Source organism: Callorhinchus milii, unplaced genomic scaffold (assembly GCF_018977255.1).
Source record: "Callorhinchus milii isolate IMCB2004 unplaced genomic scaffold, IMCB_Cmil_1.0 Scaffold1, whole genome shotgun sequence".
Taxonomy (NCBI): domain Eukaryota; kingdom Metazoa; phylum Chordata; class Chondrichthyes; order Chimaeriformes; family Callorhinchidae; genus Callorhinchus; species Callorhinchus milii.
In genome coordinates this window covers 87,582,099-87,598,021 of record NW_024704742.1, presented here as the reverse complement: position 1 = coordinate 87,598,021, position 15,923 = coordinate 87,582,099, and the positions used below count along the sequence as shown (strand labels likewise).

The 15,923-nt window shown below is 46.4% G+C and overlaps 1 protein-coding gene across 1 annotated transcript in view; it reads right to left on the bottom strand.

Annotated features, from left to right (window-relative positions):
- The window catches only part of LOC121852841 (doublesex- and mab-3-related transcription factor 1-like), a 43,412-nt gene extending 41,891 nt beyond the window's left edge, over positions 1-1,521 (bottom strand). The window contains exon 1 of the mRNA XM_042346749.1: positions 1,162-1,521. Within this exon, the coding sequence (XP_042202683.1) occupies positions 1,162-1,476 (315 nt within the window). The 5' untranslated portion in view covers positions 1,477-1,521. The remainder of the gene's footprint in view (positions 1-1,161) is intronic.
- Positions 1,522-15,923: the final 14,402 nt, after the last annotated feature.

Genomic DNA, 15,923 nt, shown 5'->3' with positions numbered 1-15,923 from the left:
TCGAATTAAATCAGCATCTTTGCATTCAATCCTAATTGGTGAAAACATCCTATTATTTGTGCGAATTTGGACAAAAATACCAATTTTACCCCCTAATGGATTTTGTGAACTGAGGGTGTGATTTTAGTGCATCTGTTTCAAACTCCCAGACCCACAGATTCAGCCTTTATAACGCACACCGTTTTTTTGATTTCACTCAATTCCACTGTAGTTATCAGAGGTTTCAGTTTATTATCCAAAAAAAAAACACCTGCGCCATCAGAACCTTTTTTTGTTGTTGCAATCGACATACAAAATATACACAAGAGCTCCAACTCTGGAACTTGGTGCTGAGCTCAGGGGCAACAGCATCGCTCTCGACTGAACCGTACACATGCACTTGTGTAGGGGCCACGTTACAGGAAAACCTCAAAAACATTTGTTTTTTTGTCATGCAAAAAGTTCTCTCTCCCTCTCTCTCTCTCTCTCTGAAGGTGAATCAATCTGTTCTGTTCCAGTAAGTTTGCAGCCACGACAACACCCCCCTCCCCACCCACCACCCACCACACACACACACACACACCACCCCAACTGCAAACACAACCCCTGACTGCAATCACGTTGCTTTTCTTTCCACTTCAGAATGGAAAGCGACAAAAACTTTCTGGCAACACAGGGAAGGATGGTGTCTGTTGCAGAAGCCACGGATGAGATGGGATGGGATGAGATGGGATGAGATGGGATGAGATGGTTTGGGATGGGATGAGATGGTTTGGGATGGGATGAGATGAGATGGGATGGGATGTGATGTGATGAGATGGGATGGGATGTGATGAGATGGGATGGTTTGGGATGGGATGGTTTGGGATGGGATGAGATGGGATGGGATGTGATGGTGAAATCCTCTCGTCTCCACACGTGTACACAACCTGACCAGGGGGTGCAACCACCGCAAACTGCAGCGGGTCGGCTGAGTAACAACCCAAAATAATAACAACAACAACAACAACAACCATCACCATCCTCCTCCTCCTCCTCCTGGTGTTTGGCAATATCAGCGCTTCCTCTCAAAAGATAATACAGTGGAATTGCAGCAAAGCAGTTGCCGGGCGCTCTGAGGCGCTCCCCGGGTGTGGGGTGTGTGGGGGTGGTGTGTGGGGTGTGTGGGTGGGGGGGTGTTACCTGAGCTGCCATGACCCTCTGCCTCTCGGCGATCAGGTTGCATTTCTTGCACTGGCACTCCCGCCACATGCAGAACCTCTTGTGGCCCTTCAGAGCGGACACGTAGCCGTGGTTCCTGCACCGGGCGCACTTGGGCAGTCGGGGCGACTTCTTGGGCGTCAGGGCGGCCGCCTCGGCGGTCCCGGCGGCGCCCACCATCACCGCCCCCCCCACCCCTCCGCCCGCACTCAGCCCCTTGGGGAAGCTCCGGACCCCCGGCTCGGCGTCGCCCTGCCCGGCGGGGGCGGAGGACTTGCTGGCAGCGCCGTTCGGCATCTTCCCCCCTTCTCCCCACCACCACCACACGTTTAAGGCACAGAGAGAGAGAGAGAGGGAGAGAGGAGGCGAATAAAGTTTGCGCCCCTCGACCCGCAGCTGCCGCTCTCTGGTGCCGAGCAGTAAAGTCCTCCTCCTCCTCCCACTCCCCCACACACACACACACACACGTGCTGCAACCCCAGATCCCGAGCACGTGCCTCCTCTCCACCCCCTCCCACACACACACCCACACACACACCCCCACACCCCCACCCCCGCCCACTGGCTCCAGCCCCACCCTGTACTGCACTCGCACACACTCACTCACTCACTCGCACACACCGCACAGTCCATCAAGCAGTTCACTCTGCTCAGTCCTCTCTGTCTCCAGCCTTTGCACTGACTGTCATCTCACTCACTCACTCACTCACTCTCACACTCACTCACTCACTCACTCTGTGCCGCGCACACACACGCACACTCGAGGACCTGCAGAACACAGAAACGCCATTCGCTTTTCCGGGCGTAATAATCCCTTTCCGATAAATCATCGTTCGGTCACTTCAACCCGCGACTGCTTGTGGGACGCTGCTGTGCGCACTTGGCTGCCGCGTTTCGCCCACAAAATACAGTACATCACGTGAAGCGCTTTGAGACGTCCGAAGATGCAATAAGGCGCTATATCAAATGCAAACATTATTATTATTATATTCAGTCCATGCTCTCCTGTCTCCAGGCTTTGAACTGAGTGTCTGCCTGCAATAACGCCCACCCAGGCACACACTTTATTATATATACACAGAATTTTACAGTGCAGAAAAAAGGTCATTCTATTCATAATGTCTTCTGCTCCAGGGACCGGTCCCGCAGGCACTGATTGCCCGCCCGCCATAACACACACATACACATAGTATAGTGTATATGCATATTATACAATTGTACCGAAAAGAAATAGGTCATTCAGTCCATTGTGTTCTGTGCACCAGGGTCCATGCTTTGCATTGACTGTCTGGCTGCAATGACACAACACTCAAGAATACATATGTATAGAATTGTACAGCACAGAAAAAGACTATTCAATCCATCATGTCCTGTGCTCCAGGTGGCTTTGCACTGACTGCCACTTGCAATCACATTCACACACCAAGGCACACACTGCATATACATCAAATTTTACAGCAAAGAAAGACACTGACCGGTCAGTACATCACGTCCTGTCCTCCTGGGTCCTGCCTATGCACTAACTATTCAGTTGCATTAACACACACTATATATGCATAGAATCACAGAAAAGCATCTTCTAGTCTATTGTTGCAGCAATCCAGCTCCTGTTCCAGGGGCATGTTTTACACTGACTGACTAGCTACAATAACATAAGCACACATATGTAGTTGTAGAATATTACAGCATTGAAGGGGGATTTTTGGATCACTTTCACCCTGGAAATGGGTTTATCAACTGAACCATTGGGGAAGCTTCTTCCTGAACTATGTACGTCCATCATGGTTTTCAGCCAGGCAAAATTAATTGGATCTACCACCAATAACTATTTAATTTGAGGTTTTTAAAGTTTACTGCCATATTTAATCTGTACATCGATATACTAATGGACTAGTGGGTAAAAGCACAGCATTGAATGGCTTTGAGCTGCACAGATCAGATTGCACAGCACTAAGCTAAATTCGCTGACGCAGCTGTGGCAGGAGTTGGAGCACTACAACTGGCTTTAGCACACACAGGGGTTTCCCTAGATCTGTCAGCATTGTAATGCTTAATACAACAAAAAACAACATCTTGCATTTATATAGCACCCTTCACATGGGGTAGCATCCCAGAGAGCTTGACAATGGTGGAGTCTGACCCCGAACCAGGGGGAGAGGGAGGTGACCATAAAAACGATCAAAAATGAAGGTCTTTAGGTGGGATTTGAAAGTGGAGAGGGAGGGGGCAAGGTGGAGGGATTGAGGGAGAGAGTTCCAGAGTTTTGGGGCGTAGTGGCTGAAGGCATGGCGCTAATAAAGTTACCCATGAGGTACCCATGTTCCACGAGGCCAATCCTAAAATGTCCCATAGCTTCAAGCTGCTACGTGAGAGAGATACACAATAATAAATATAATAACAATAATAATAATAATAATCTCAAGTACAGTTTGGAAATTTGGTCACAGGATTTTTTTCACACATCTTAATGGCTTTACAAGCTAATCTTTGCAGGTATATTTAAGAAATGTTGCACACCACTTCTAATTTCAGTAATCAATGTCCTTTATAGCCTTTCTTGTTTTTTTAAACCAACCACATCTTTTCAGTTGAACAATCAAATGGCTTCTCTGAGAGCATTTTTGGGTGCAGACAATATCCCAGACCCAGTTATAAACTGTAAAGTTGTTATCTTCACTTAGAAAACAAAATAGCTGATTGATCTGTCTATTCCAAATTGTGTCCGCAAATATGGAAAAACTCCCCTCTGTTCCTATATCCAGATTATTAAATATAGTGTTGAAACCCTGGGCCAGTATCAATTCCTGACACAAGTTTTTACTGCCCACCAACCAGAGAATGTCCCTTTTATCCCAACTTTCTGCCTCAACTTCTCAACCCATTTCCGATCCGTTATATGATAGTGCCTTTAATTCATGAGCCTTAATTTTAGCAAGTAATCTCTGGGCGATGTCATCCGCAGTTATGGGGTAAACTTCCCCACGTATGCGGATGCCATACTCCTTGGCTCCCATCAATATCTTCAATCCTACAGATCTGAACTCCTCAACCTCCCTGGGCTCTCCCTCACACTCACCGAACTAGGTGTCCGGTTCAACCCCCATCTGTCCTTCCTCCCCAACATCTGGTACCTGACCAGGACCACCTTCTTCCACCTTCGCCACATTGCCCGTCTCCGACCATACCTTATCTCAAATGCAGCCAAAACCCTCATGCATGTGTTTGTCACCACCTGCCTGGATTACTCAAATGGATAACTCGCCGGTCTCCCCAGCTCCACCATTCAAAAGATCCAGCTCATTCAGAACTTTGCCGCCCGCATACTGACCCGGACCAAACTCTATACCCACATCTCACCAGTTCTGGCCAAGCTCCACTGGCTCCCCATCACTATGGTGACTTGAAGTACTTTGTTCCAATCAGATCTACCTCTGAAGTAGAGGTCTCAAAGAAAAGGCATTTCTAACTGAATTCCTTATTAAAAAATCCATTAAGAAATACTGCCACTTCGACCCCATGTCTGTATACTTCAACTTGGGCCTGCATTTTCCTCTCCTTAGTACCACCAGTGTGTGGTGTTACATTCACTATTAAATAGCACCTCATTAAAGTGCTAATTTGAAATAACTTGAACGAACAGCTCAAAGATGCTCTACATTAGAACAAGCAACGTTCTCTGCCAAATGGCACATGTTCGGGCTGAGCAGTACCTGACTGTCTGAAGTGCTTTAATATTCAATATTCAAATACCAGGAATAAAAGTTTGGCGATAAAATCAGATCATTGAAGAATTTATAAGAACAAAGTCTCAACATTACCCAAGTGATATTTATCACATTTCATATTGCAGATGTGGATAGGACTCTGGGCCATAGGAAAATTTATAAGATAACACAAATCAGTGGCCAATCCATATTTCCTTTATCTGCCCATGTGTGATTATGTCTGACGCAGAATATAATTGAAAAATTATTAAAATATGATAAAGAAAAATGAGACTAGGCAAGAAATCTTTAAATAATTTCAGTCTGGTCAGTCACTAAATATATTTGAAGGCATTTCCAGGTTCTTTGGGGCTAATTCTCCTTCCAATCTTTCAGATGATACTGATCTGAAATGCAAGGAGGTAAGAGTTATAATGTTTACTTTTAAAGCATTGATAACCAGGAACATCTTTGAATATTTTTGATCATATGAATACAAAGAAATAAATGGTTGGGATAATACCTTGTTAAAAATACATTTATAAATGTGAAACACTATTTATAATAAACGTATGCACATTTACTTTATATTCCAGTGTACATCATCTTGTATTAGTTTAGAATTTGCTAAGTAATCCTTGCATTTTATATGGCGTCTTATATTGGTAGAACGCTCAAAGAGTTTCACAGAACTTACTGTAGAGCTCAGTGATGGTGTATTTTGCGGGTGAACACAACAGCCATTTGGAGCATAGTGACCTCCCACAAACAGCCATGAAATGAATGACCAATTTAATCTGGAGGATTGTTGGCTAGGACCCCAGGAGAAACTCCCTTCCCTTTTCAATTAGTATCATGGGATCTTTAACATCCACCTGAAAAGATAATGGGACCCTAGTTTTACATCTTATCCAAAGACGGCACCAGTGGTGTAACTACAATGGTGCAAGTGGTTCAGTCGTGCTCGGGGGCCCACAAGGTTATAGAGGCCCAACACACTGGCGGTGGAATGTCTTGGGGCTGGAAACATACCTCTGACCCCACCTCATCCCCCCACCAAATAAAATATTTGAGCCATTTTGGAAATACTTACCTGTCTCCTAGGCTCGAAGTGAGCTGGTACGTGCCGGAAAGGTAAGCAAACTTTTGGAGTTCAAATTGGGAAAATTTGGGGCCCCTAACCTATTCTTGTACCAGGACCCCTGGGGCCTTGTTATGCCACCTCAAACAATGCAGCACTCTTCCAGCACTGCACCGGAATAGCAGCCTAAACAATATGATTTCAAAGTCTTGACACAAGGCTTGAACTCACAACCTTCTGACTCAGAAGCAAGAGTTCTACCAACTGAGCCAGGCATACGCACAGGGCACAGGATTAAAGTTATCACACTTTTACCTGTAGAACTTTCATCTTTTAATCTGTATGATTTCATCTTTTATTCTGCAAAAAAAAATTCCCCTCTATATATTTGAGCTCTTGCCTGTAAGACTTTTAGCTTTGAATTAATGGCAAACTACTGTGATATTGTTCACAAACGTCATGGAAAGTCGAATCCCAGGTCCTGCAGTCGCTAACCAGATGCCGGGCAGTGCAGCAGAACAAGGGAACCTGGGGGAGTTGTCACTGGAGTTCCAGAGATCCAATGACTCGGACATTCCTAGATAACATGCGCTCAAGAAATGATATCACTGATAACTGAGGGTTCAGTGGACATTTGCCCTTTTACTCTCTTATGTTCACGGACTGANTTTTTTTTCCTCCAGATTCCTCTACAGTTTCAAATATTTGTGAAAAAGCCGAGGACTATAGAACATCATATCTCCCCTCCACCCCACACCCTCCAATCCATGACCTCACTCCATCATCGTACAGATACTTATTAGAAGTTTTGTTGTTGAAAGATGCACCAAGGTATGCTGCATTAAGACTGAAATATTGGAAGCACTAGCATATTTGCTTTATCTACAAGTTGTTATTAACTCCTCTCGTGTATTGTAAAGAATGTGTGCTATTTATAAGTTGACCTGGTGGTTCAGTGGGTCAGAGTCATATAGCATAACACTCCAGATTCTGCAGTAAATGGTACCTTCAGCCTGGTCACTGAAGGGAAGGCTAAATGAATGAGTGTAAATTGGTGCACAAGCCATTCTGAGCTGTTCTCAGTGGACAATAAAGTGTGATTATAGGCAGAAGCATCAGGATAGATTTCCTTCACCTCTCCCACTCGTTAAGTAACTGGCAATTGGCAAAGAAGGAAACTACAACAATGATAACAACTTGCATTCATGCAGCACCCTTCACAGTATATTCTGTGAAGAGCTTTGAGACGTCTCAAATACGTGATAAGGTGCTATATGAAATGCAAGGATTGTAATTTATTTGTTATTAAATCATGTGAAGGACTTTGGGACATCTTCCTGATATGAAAGGTGCTAAACCAAATGTAAGGATTATTGTTTATTATTGTTACAATTATCACATCATTGATAATTAGTGTCCATGAGACCAGTCAATAACTGAAGAGATTGGTTGGTTGGTAGGGCCAATTCCCACACCACCTCTCAATGGTTGGGTTTGAAGCTGGTCCATGGCATCATTGTACTTTCCACCCACAGATTAAAGTGGGATTCTGGATTTGTTTTGTGAAGTTATCCCGTTAACCAGGACTCTAATGTGGCCTGGCATCAGGTTTAACATTGTGACAGCATCGAGGGAGGAGATAGTGTAACACCAATCAAAGTCTACAGTTGTTAATCTCTATCATATTCTTTTTAACTCAATTATTACTGACATTTCTAAGACAGAGTAAATGTTTGTTGATATTTTTTAAAAAGCCAGTTACTGATAAGTAATGTACAGTGCCTCGTAAACAAATTACCAGAGAGGTTCCCAAGTAAAATACATTGGTAATAAATTGTTTCCTCTTGTACAAATGATCTTGTAAGTGTGCATTTCTCATGGTCTGCTTTTCCAGTGAAGAGATTTGTCTGAAAAAGTCAACCAGATCATTAGTTTAGGATATATCAAGAAGTAGAACAAGTAGACAGTAGAATAAAAAGACACAGGTTTAGAGTTCTAAAGGGCAATTTTAGGACAAATACCAGGAAGTTTCTTTCTTTACACAGAGGGTAATCGACAATTGGAGCAGTTTGCCCGATAAGGTGGCAGAGGACGGAACACTGGACTCATTTAAAAAGTAGCTTGAAGCTGTGATGGGGAGACGGTATGTGGATGTTCTGGAGGGATGAGATCAGATGGGTCGAAGGACCTTATACATCCATACCAATCTTGTGGTCCGAATGTAAAGCATGTGTGTATCAGAGGAAATTATGCGGTCATGTGGAAGAGAATAAGGATTTCTCCTCCCCTAATTGTTTCTTCCCTTGTAAATGTATTCAATGTGTTATCATGATGCATCTCTGCTTGCCAGTGTGTAAAATGTGCCTTTACACTGTGGGCTGTATAATCTGTCCAGCATGTTTACATTAAACTTCATAGGGGGAGGAGTGATTTATTCTTCTGATTAAAAATCACGTCATGTTGCGGGAGTAAACAAGAATTTGTTTTGTTAGTTATCAACTTGAACAGGAATATATCGGGCAGGAAGATTACATCTAAGGAGGATATCCTTAATGCTCCAAACATGGGCGCGTGGGTCAGATAACAACTTATCCAATGAATTTGATAAGGAGAGAGTCGACAGTGAGTTTGGAGTCATTGGACACTAGTAATGTAGATAAGATGCTCAACCTGAGCTTCAGAAGGCAAAAGGAATTTGAAAATAGGAGCCTAGGCTAGGATCGAAATAGTCCTTATAACAGATGTTTACGAGTGAGTGACCTGTCCAACACTTTTCCACTAATATTACATTAGAATACATTAGATTATACAGCACAGAAACAGGCCATCCATCCCAATTGGTCTATGCCGGTGTTTATAATAATAATAATAATCCTTGCATTTGATATAGCGCTTTTCACGTCGGGAGGACGTCCCAAAGCGCTTCACAGAACACACTGTAAAGTGAATTGACTGTATATTTGTGGGCGAACGCGGCAGCCAATTGCGCACAGCAATGTCCCACAAACAGTCGTAGATTGAAAATGACCAATTTATTATTGTTTTTGGTTTTGGAGGGATTATTATGCTCCACATGAGCCTCCTCCTGCCCTTCCTCAACTAAGCCTTCAAGCATAACCTTCTATTCATTTCTCCCTCGGGTACCTATCCAGCTTCCCCTTAAATACATCTACGCTATTAAGTTTGAATATGCTATTATCTATGATATTAAGGTGCAGCTTGGATTAACAGGAACTGCAAAAGGTTTTGATTATTTTTATATTTCTAATTTAGGTCTTCAGGAGATCGGCCAGTCTCTCAGACTGGTTATCACAGTGCACAAAATAGGAAATGAGCCCAATTAAAAAACTTAATCTGTTGGGGTGAGTTTATTATTGCTCTTTATGTAATGAAATGACTAATGCTCTATGTATCCAGTTTTACGTTCCATCTTTTTGACAACCATGAAATGTGTGGGTTATTTAGATGTCTCTTGGAGCTACAGAGCACCAATTGTAACAGCAAACATGTATCTCAAGGGATAACTATTATTCTTTCTTTAAAATTTGCGCTCTATCAGTTGGGTTGAACAGCTCAGAGATGCAACAGCAAGCTTGGAATAAGCAGTGACTCTACATTAGGATTTATTTTATGCCACTCACACCACAGAAAATGAATACAGTACAGCACCAAGAACATGGGACTACATACCAGGCAAGGACACAATGAGCATCACCCCCACCAATGGTCCTCTTCATCAAGCGGAGCTGGTACTTGACATTTACACTGCTCAGGATAGCTTCAAGAACTCACTTGAAAAGAACTTGCTTGCTCACTCTGATGCCTTCATTTTAACAGTAACCTTTATTTTAAAAAATTAATACATCCAATTATTTTTCTCCCTATTGGTAAATGTCTCTCTGCTCCTGGTACCCAGCCTCCTCTTGCTGGTTGTCCTTCCTGTTTCCCACCCAAATGGCCATGGTTCATGTGTGAGCCTTGGCAGTGAATATCAGGAAGCTACTTGACTGTAGAAAGTGACACAGTTGAGCCTGCCCCCTCCCGAGTTTGCCTGCCATGCATATGTATAACCAGTAGAGGTGCTGGAGGACGAAGAACAGGAGCCCTGGCTGGTTTCACCCTTGCTAACTCTGGGAGGGCTGGGGCCAGTTTAACCTCCACATGCCACTCAGCATGGAAACAAAAAACATTGTTTAGCAGAAGCCAGTGCTGCTGATGAAGAACGATGGCTGACATTTGGAACAGTCAAATGAGCTAATAATCATAATAATAATCCTTGCATTTGATAGAGCACCTTATCACGTCTTTGAGATATCTCAAAGCGCTTCACAGAAAATACAGTAAAGTGTAGTGACAGTGTGTTTTGTGGGAGAGTTGAGACATTAACTCACTTTCCTTTCTCCGTAGATGTAGCCTGACCTGCTGAGTGTTCCTATCGACTTCTATTTTTATTTCAGATTTCCAACATTTGCAGTATTTATTTTGCCTTTGTTTTGAGTTGAGACATTCATTTGTTTGATGTTGAACATTGATGATTGAAATTGATTGTGGAGTCCTGTAGCTCAGTGGTTAGAGCACTCGCCTTGCAAGCGAGACACCTGGGTTCAATTCCAGGCAGGGCGAAACCTTGGGCAAGTTTCCTTACTCCACACGCCTAATAATAATCCCTCCAAAAACAAAACAATAATAAATTGTTCATTTCAATCCATGACTGTTTGTGGGACACTGCTGTGCGCAATTGGCTGCCGCGTTTTGCCCACAAATATACGCTCAATTCACTTTACAGTCTATTCTTTGAATCGTTTTGAGACGTCGAGAAGCGGTGAAAAGCGCTACATCAAATACAAGGATTATTATATATTATTAAATTCTCGCAAAAGTCCCATTTGAAAGGTTTTTATGATTATTGTTTAAACAGATGATAATATGGATGCAAAAGTATTTTAGTGATGAAGTATTTATTGCACATACAATAGCTGTGTACAGTTGCCAAGTCTTTGCGAAGCTCTGGGAAAATATATACCTGGTGACATCACCAGTTTAACTCCAGCTTGAATGAAAATGCTGCTCTTACCACCAGATGTCACTCTGCACCTGTTCTATGCAACAGATTTATTCCTGCAAAAGGCAATCTACTGCGGATGCTGGAAATCTGAAATAAAAACAGAAATCGTTGGAAGCATGCAATAGGTCAGCATCTATGGAGAGAGATTTATTCTTGCATTTTGCTCACACGGGCAACGCACTTTGAACCAGTCATCCTGAATTTGGATCTTGTCTATTTTTTGAGGTGACTGTTTTGTTGGTCATCCTAATGTCTGACACACACGGAAACAACAACAACAACAAGGTTCCATTTATACGTCGGGAGAACGTCCCAAGGCGCTGTACAGTTGGGTCAGGACTCGAGCAGGGGGGAATGGTCAGGGTGAGGGGAGGGAAGGGAGGGAGCGAGGAGGGGGTAGAGAGTCGAGAGGGGAGCTGAAGGCACAGTCAAAGAGAAAGGTCTTGAGACCGGCCTTGAAGGAGGAAAGGGAGGAGGCAAGGCGAAGGCACTGGGGGATAGAGTTCCAGAGCCAGGGGCTGAGAGGCTGAAGGTGATAAAGGCGTGGACCAGAGTTTCAGCAGCATGAGGGGTGAGGTAGTGCCGTAGTCTGGCGATGTTCCGGAGGTGATGGAAGGTGGTGCCAGTTGTGGCGCGGATATGAGGGAGAAAGGACAGCTCAGGGTCGAACAGAACACAAGGTTCCCGACTGGCTTTGAGAGGTGGAGAGTGCAGCCTTGGATGCTGATGCTGTCAGCGCCTGAGGTGCGGAGGCGCTGACGTGAGCCAATCAGGAGGGCCTCGGTTTTTCGCACGTTGAGCTGAAGAAAGTTGTCTCTCGTCCAGGACTCGATGTCGGACAGGCAGCTGTCAGGACATCGGTGGTCGTGGAGTTGAGGGTAGAGGAGGAAAGGTAGAGTTGGGTGTCATCCGCATACATGTGGAAGTTAACCCCATGTCTGCGGATGATGTCACCAAGGGGGAGCATATAGAGGGTGAAGAGGAGGGGACCGAGGACAGAGCCCTGAGGGACACCGCACGAGACAGTGCGGGGTGGAGGAAAAGCCATTCGTGGTAACAAAGTGAAGACGGTGGGAGAGGTACGACCTAAACCACTCAAGGACAGGGCCTTGAAGGTTGAGGTGGGAGGACAAGCGGTGGAGGAGGATAGCGTGGTCGACCGTATCGAATGCTGCCGATAGGTCGAGGAGGCAGAGGGAGCCCTGGTCACAGATGGTCAGGATGTCATTGGTGACCTTGACCAGGGCAGTTTCTGTGCTATGGGCAGCACGGAAACCCGACTGAAGGGGTTCGAATAATGAATGGGTGGAGAGGAAAGAGCGCAGCTGGGAGGCGACAACTCTTTCAAGGACCTTGGACAGGAAGGGGAGGTTGGAGATGGGCCGGTAGCTTGATAGCTGCGACGCATCAAGGGAGGGTTTTTTCAAGGTGGGAGTGATGGTGGCAGTTTTTAAGGGAATGGGAACAGAGCCAGAGGAGAGGGACAGGTTGACGATGTCTGTGATATGTGGGGCAAGGAGGTGGAGCTGGGAGATAAGGAGTGGAGTGGGGATGGGGTCAAGGGAGCAGGTGGTGGTTTCAGGGATAGGATGAGTTTGGTGACAGAGGGTGGGGAAACGGGTACGAAAGTGTGTAGGGGAGGATGGGTAGGAGTCGGAGTGTGGGAGGGAGGGGGTGGGGGGTGGGTGGATGTTGGAGGGGAAGTGACCGCGGAGCGAATTCCCTTGATTTTGGATTCAAGGAAATCCAGCATCTCCTCGCAGTGAAGGTTGGAGGAGATGACCTGCGCGGGGTGGACGGAGGAGTCGGGATGTGGTAGAAAACAGTAGCCTGGGGTTGTTCTTCGCCTCCAGGATTATCCTGGAGTAGAAGGACGACTTGGCCGAGGCTAGAGTGGAGCGGTAGATTTTGAGGAGGTCCAGCCAGATTTGTCGGTGGACCGTTAGGCCAGATTTGACGCAGGTGCGTTCAGCGGCCCGCACCTGGCTCTTCAGTGAGCGGAGGTGGGTGGTGAACCAGGGGGAGGAGCGAGAGTAGGAGACAGTACGGGAGGTGATGGGGGCAAGAGTGTCGAGTGTGGAGGAGAGGGTGTTGTGGAGGAGGGTGAGAGGAGAAGAGGGGTCAGTGAGGGTTGAAGGCCAGAGGGAGAGGAGTTCAGAGGACTCCAAGGCAGCGGTTAGGGATTGTGGGGGTAACTTCTTCCAAGGGCGGTAGAAGATCATGGTGGGTCTGGTGGAGGTGGGTGGAGGTGGTGAAGGAGATGAAGTGGTGATTGGAGACGGCTTTGTCGGTGATAGTGACATCTGAGACACTGAGGCCCCGGGTGATCACCAAGTCGAGTGGGTGGCCGTGACTGTGAGTGGGGGAGTTGATGTGGAGGGAGAGGTTGAGCGAGGAGAGCAGGGAAGAGAAGTCTGAGGAGATGGAGCAGGAGGGGGTGAAGTGCAGGTTAAAGTCGCCCCGGATGATGAGGCGATCAGAGCAGAGGCAGAGAGATGTAAGAAGTGTCGAAATATCGGAGATGAAGGTGGGAGAGGTTTTAGGGGTAGGATTTTTAGGGGGAGGATTTTGAGTGAGAGGAAGGAGGTGTGGGAGAGGGTGAGGTGCTCGAAAGAGGGGAAAGAGCCAGAGGAGTAGGGGGATAGGGCAAGTGGTGTCCTTGAGATAAGGGCTACACCACCGCCACGGCGGTTGGGGCGAGGGATGTGGTGGGAGGTGTAGCCGGGTGGTGTGGCCTCCGTGAGGGGGAAGGTGTCGCCTGGGGTGAGCCAGGTTTCCGTTAAGGCCATGATGTCAACACTCTCATCAAGGATGAGATCGTTGATGACCAGGGCCTTGTTACAGAGGGAGCGGACGTTTTGTAGTCCGATGTGGAGGGAGCGGTTGACAGAAGGGTGTGTGGGAGGGGAGGGGGGTCCAGGTTGTGAGGCAGGGGTGGGGGAATGGGGATAAGGGAGGAGAGGTTGGCTCCCCGGGTCTGTGTCCGGGGTGGCTGGCGAGTGTGGTGGGGAATGGGGCAGTCGGTGTGGCTGCTGCTGGACAGCCAACGCCGAGTGCCGCGGTGAGCCCGGCGGAGGATTCCCAGGCTGGAACAGAGGGAGGTTGTGGGAGGGTCAAGTGGGGATAGAAGGCGAGAGGGACGGAGAGAGGAGGACAGAGCGGGAGAGATGCAGAGGGGGGAGGGTTTAGGGGGAGTGAGGAGGGGAGAGGGAGGGAGGGGGTGAAGGGGCTCGGGTCAAAGCGGCAGCCATAGTGCGCACGCGGGGACCGGGAGCGAGCGGTCAGGTGGATGGCATTAGCCCATAGGCTGGGGCAGCCAACCCAACAGGACCATGGTGGTCCCTGATGTGAGCCCTGGGGAGGGGGGGGGGGGGCGCAGCGGTTTTTTTTCGCTGTTGCGCGCACACACTCCTGAAAACTAAACTATGATGTCAGCGGTTCCCCCGCTCCGCCCCCACTTGTTCCATCTTCAGCCCCGCTAGCTGCACTCCCTGCCGCCTCGTGGGTAGGCCCAGGCACCTCCCCGCGCTGTCCTGCCGCCGCTCCCCATGTGGCTGCACTCCCTGCCGCCTCATGCTTAAATACCTGGGTAGGTAGGCCCAGGCTCCTCCCCGCGCTGTCCTGCCGCCGCTCCCCATTGCCATGTTTATGAGTATCCAAATCAAACAGAGTTCTGTATACAAATGCACTTACACAAGGTGACTTGCCTTTGTCTGTGTGATGTTTTGTGTTCCTCAGGTGGATTTTGTGACTGACCAAATTTGCAATACTTTTCAGATACTATTAAAGTCTGATGGGCACAGTACACAACCGAAAACAAGTACAGTAAGTAAACATCTTAAAAACGAGGATGTTTTGAAACTGCACAGAAAGGAATATAATGAAACAATCTAAACATTTTTAATCAATGAACAGAGCTCTGAAATCTAAGTAACCAAACATTTTAAGTGCTCTTTTGCAATACATTCTTCTACTCAGGCTGAACTTCAGCACGTTGGATCTATTCACAAGAAATTAAAGTCTTCAACAACTTCCATTATATACAACAAAATGCACATGAATGTAGCTGTCCTTCTGATGAGATATTAAACTGAGGTCCCAACTGCCTGTTTGGGTGAATGGTAAAGATCTCATGGCACTATTTGAAAAGAGAAGGGAGTTTCTCCCAGTGTCCTAACCAACTATTCCTCAAATAAAATTGGTCACTCACTCCATGGCTATTGGTGGGACATTACTGTATGCAAAACTGGCTTCCGCGTTTCACCCACAAAAACAGTCGATTCACTTTACAGTAAATCCTGAGAAGCAATTTGAAACTTATCAACAATGACACCGGACTGGTCACTGAAACCCTGGAGGCTTCCACTGAGGAGAACATCAGCTGTGGCTGAGCCAGGCTGAGTGAGGGTAGGCATTCAGTGAGCAGTGATGGGGGGGCTCCACAGGCAAGGTTCCTGCAAGAGGAGTCCTGTACTGTAGTGGTTAGAGTGCTCACCTCGCAAGCGAGAGAACCTGGGTTCAATTCCCAGACAGGGCAAAACATTGGGCAAGCTTCCTTACTCCACAAACCTCTGTTTGCCTAGCAGTAAGTAGGAACCCGCTTGTTAGTGGATTGGAGGATCGATTTCCGAGGTTAATAATTTCTCAAAAAAAAGAATAATTTGGTCACTCAATCCATGATTGTTTGTGGGAAAATCCTGTGCACAATTGGCTGCTGCGCTTCGCCCACAAAATATACAGTCAATTCACTTTATAATGTATCCTGTGAAGCGCTTTGAGACATCTCGAAGACATGATAAGGCACTATATCAAACAGAATTATTATTAACATAATAAGGTGCTATATCAAATGCAAGGATTATTATTATTACCTTTCAAGTGGAAGAATGTCTCA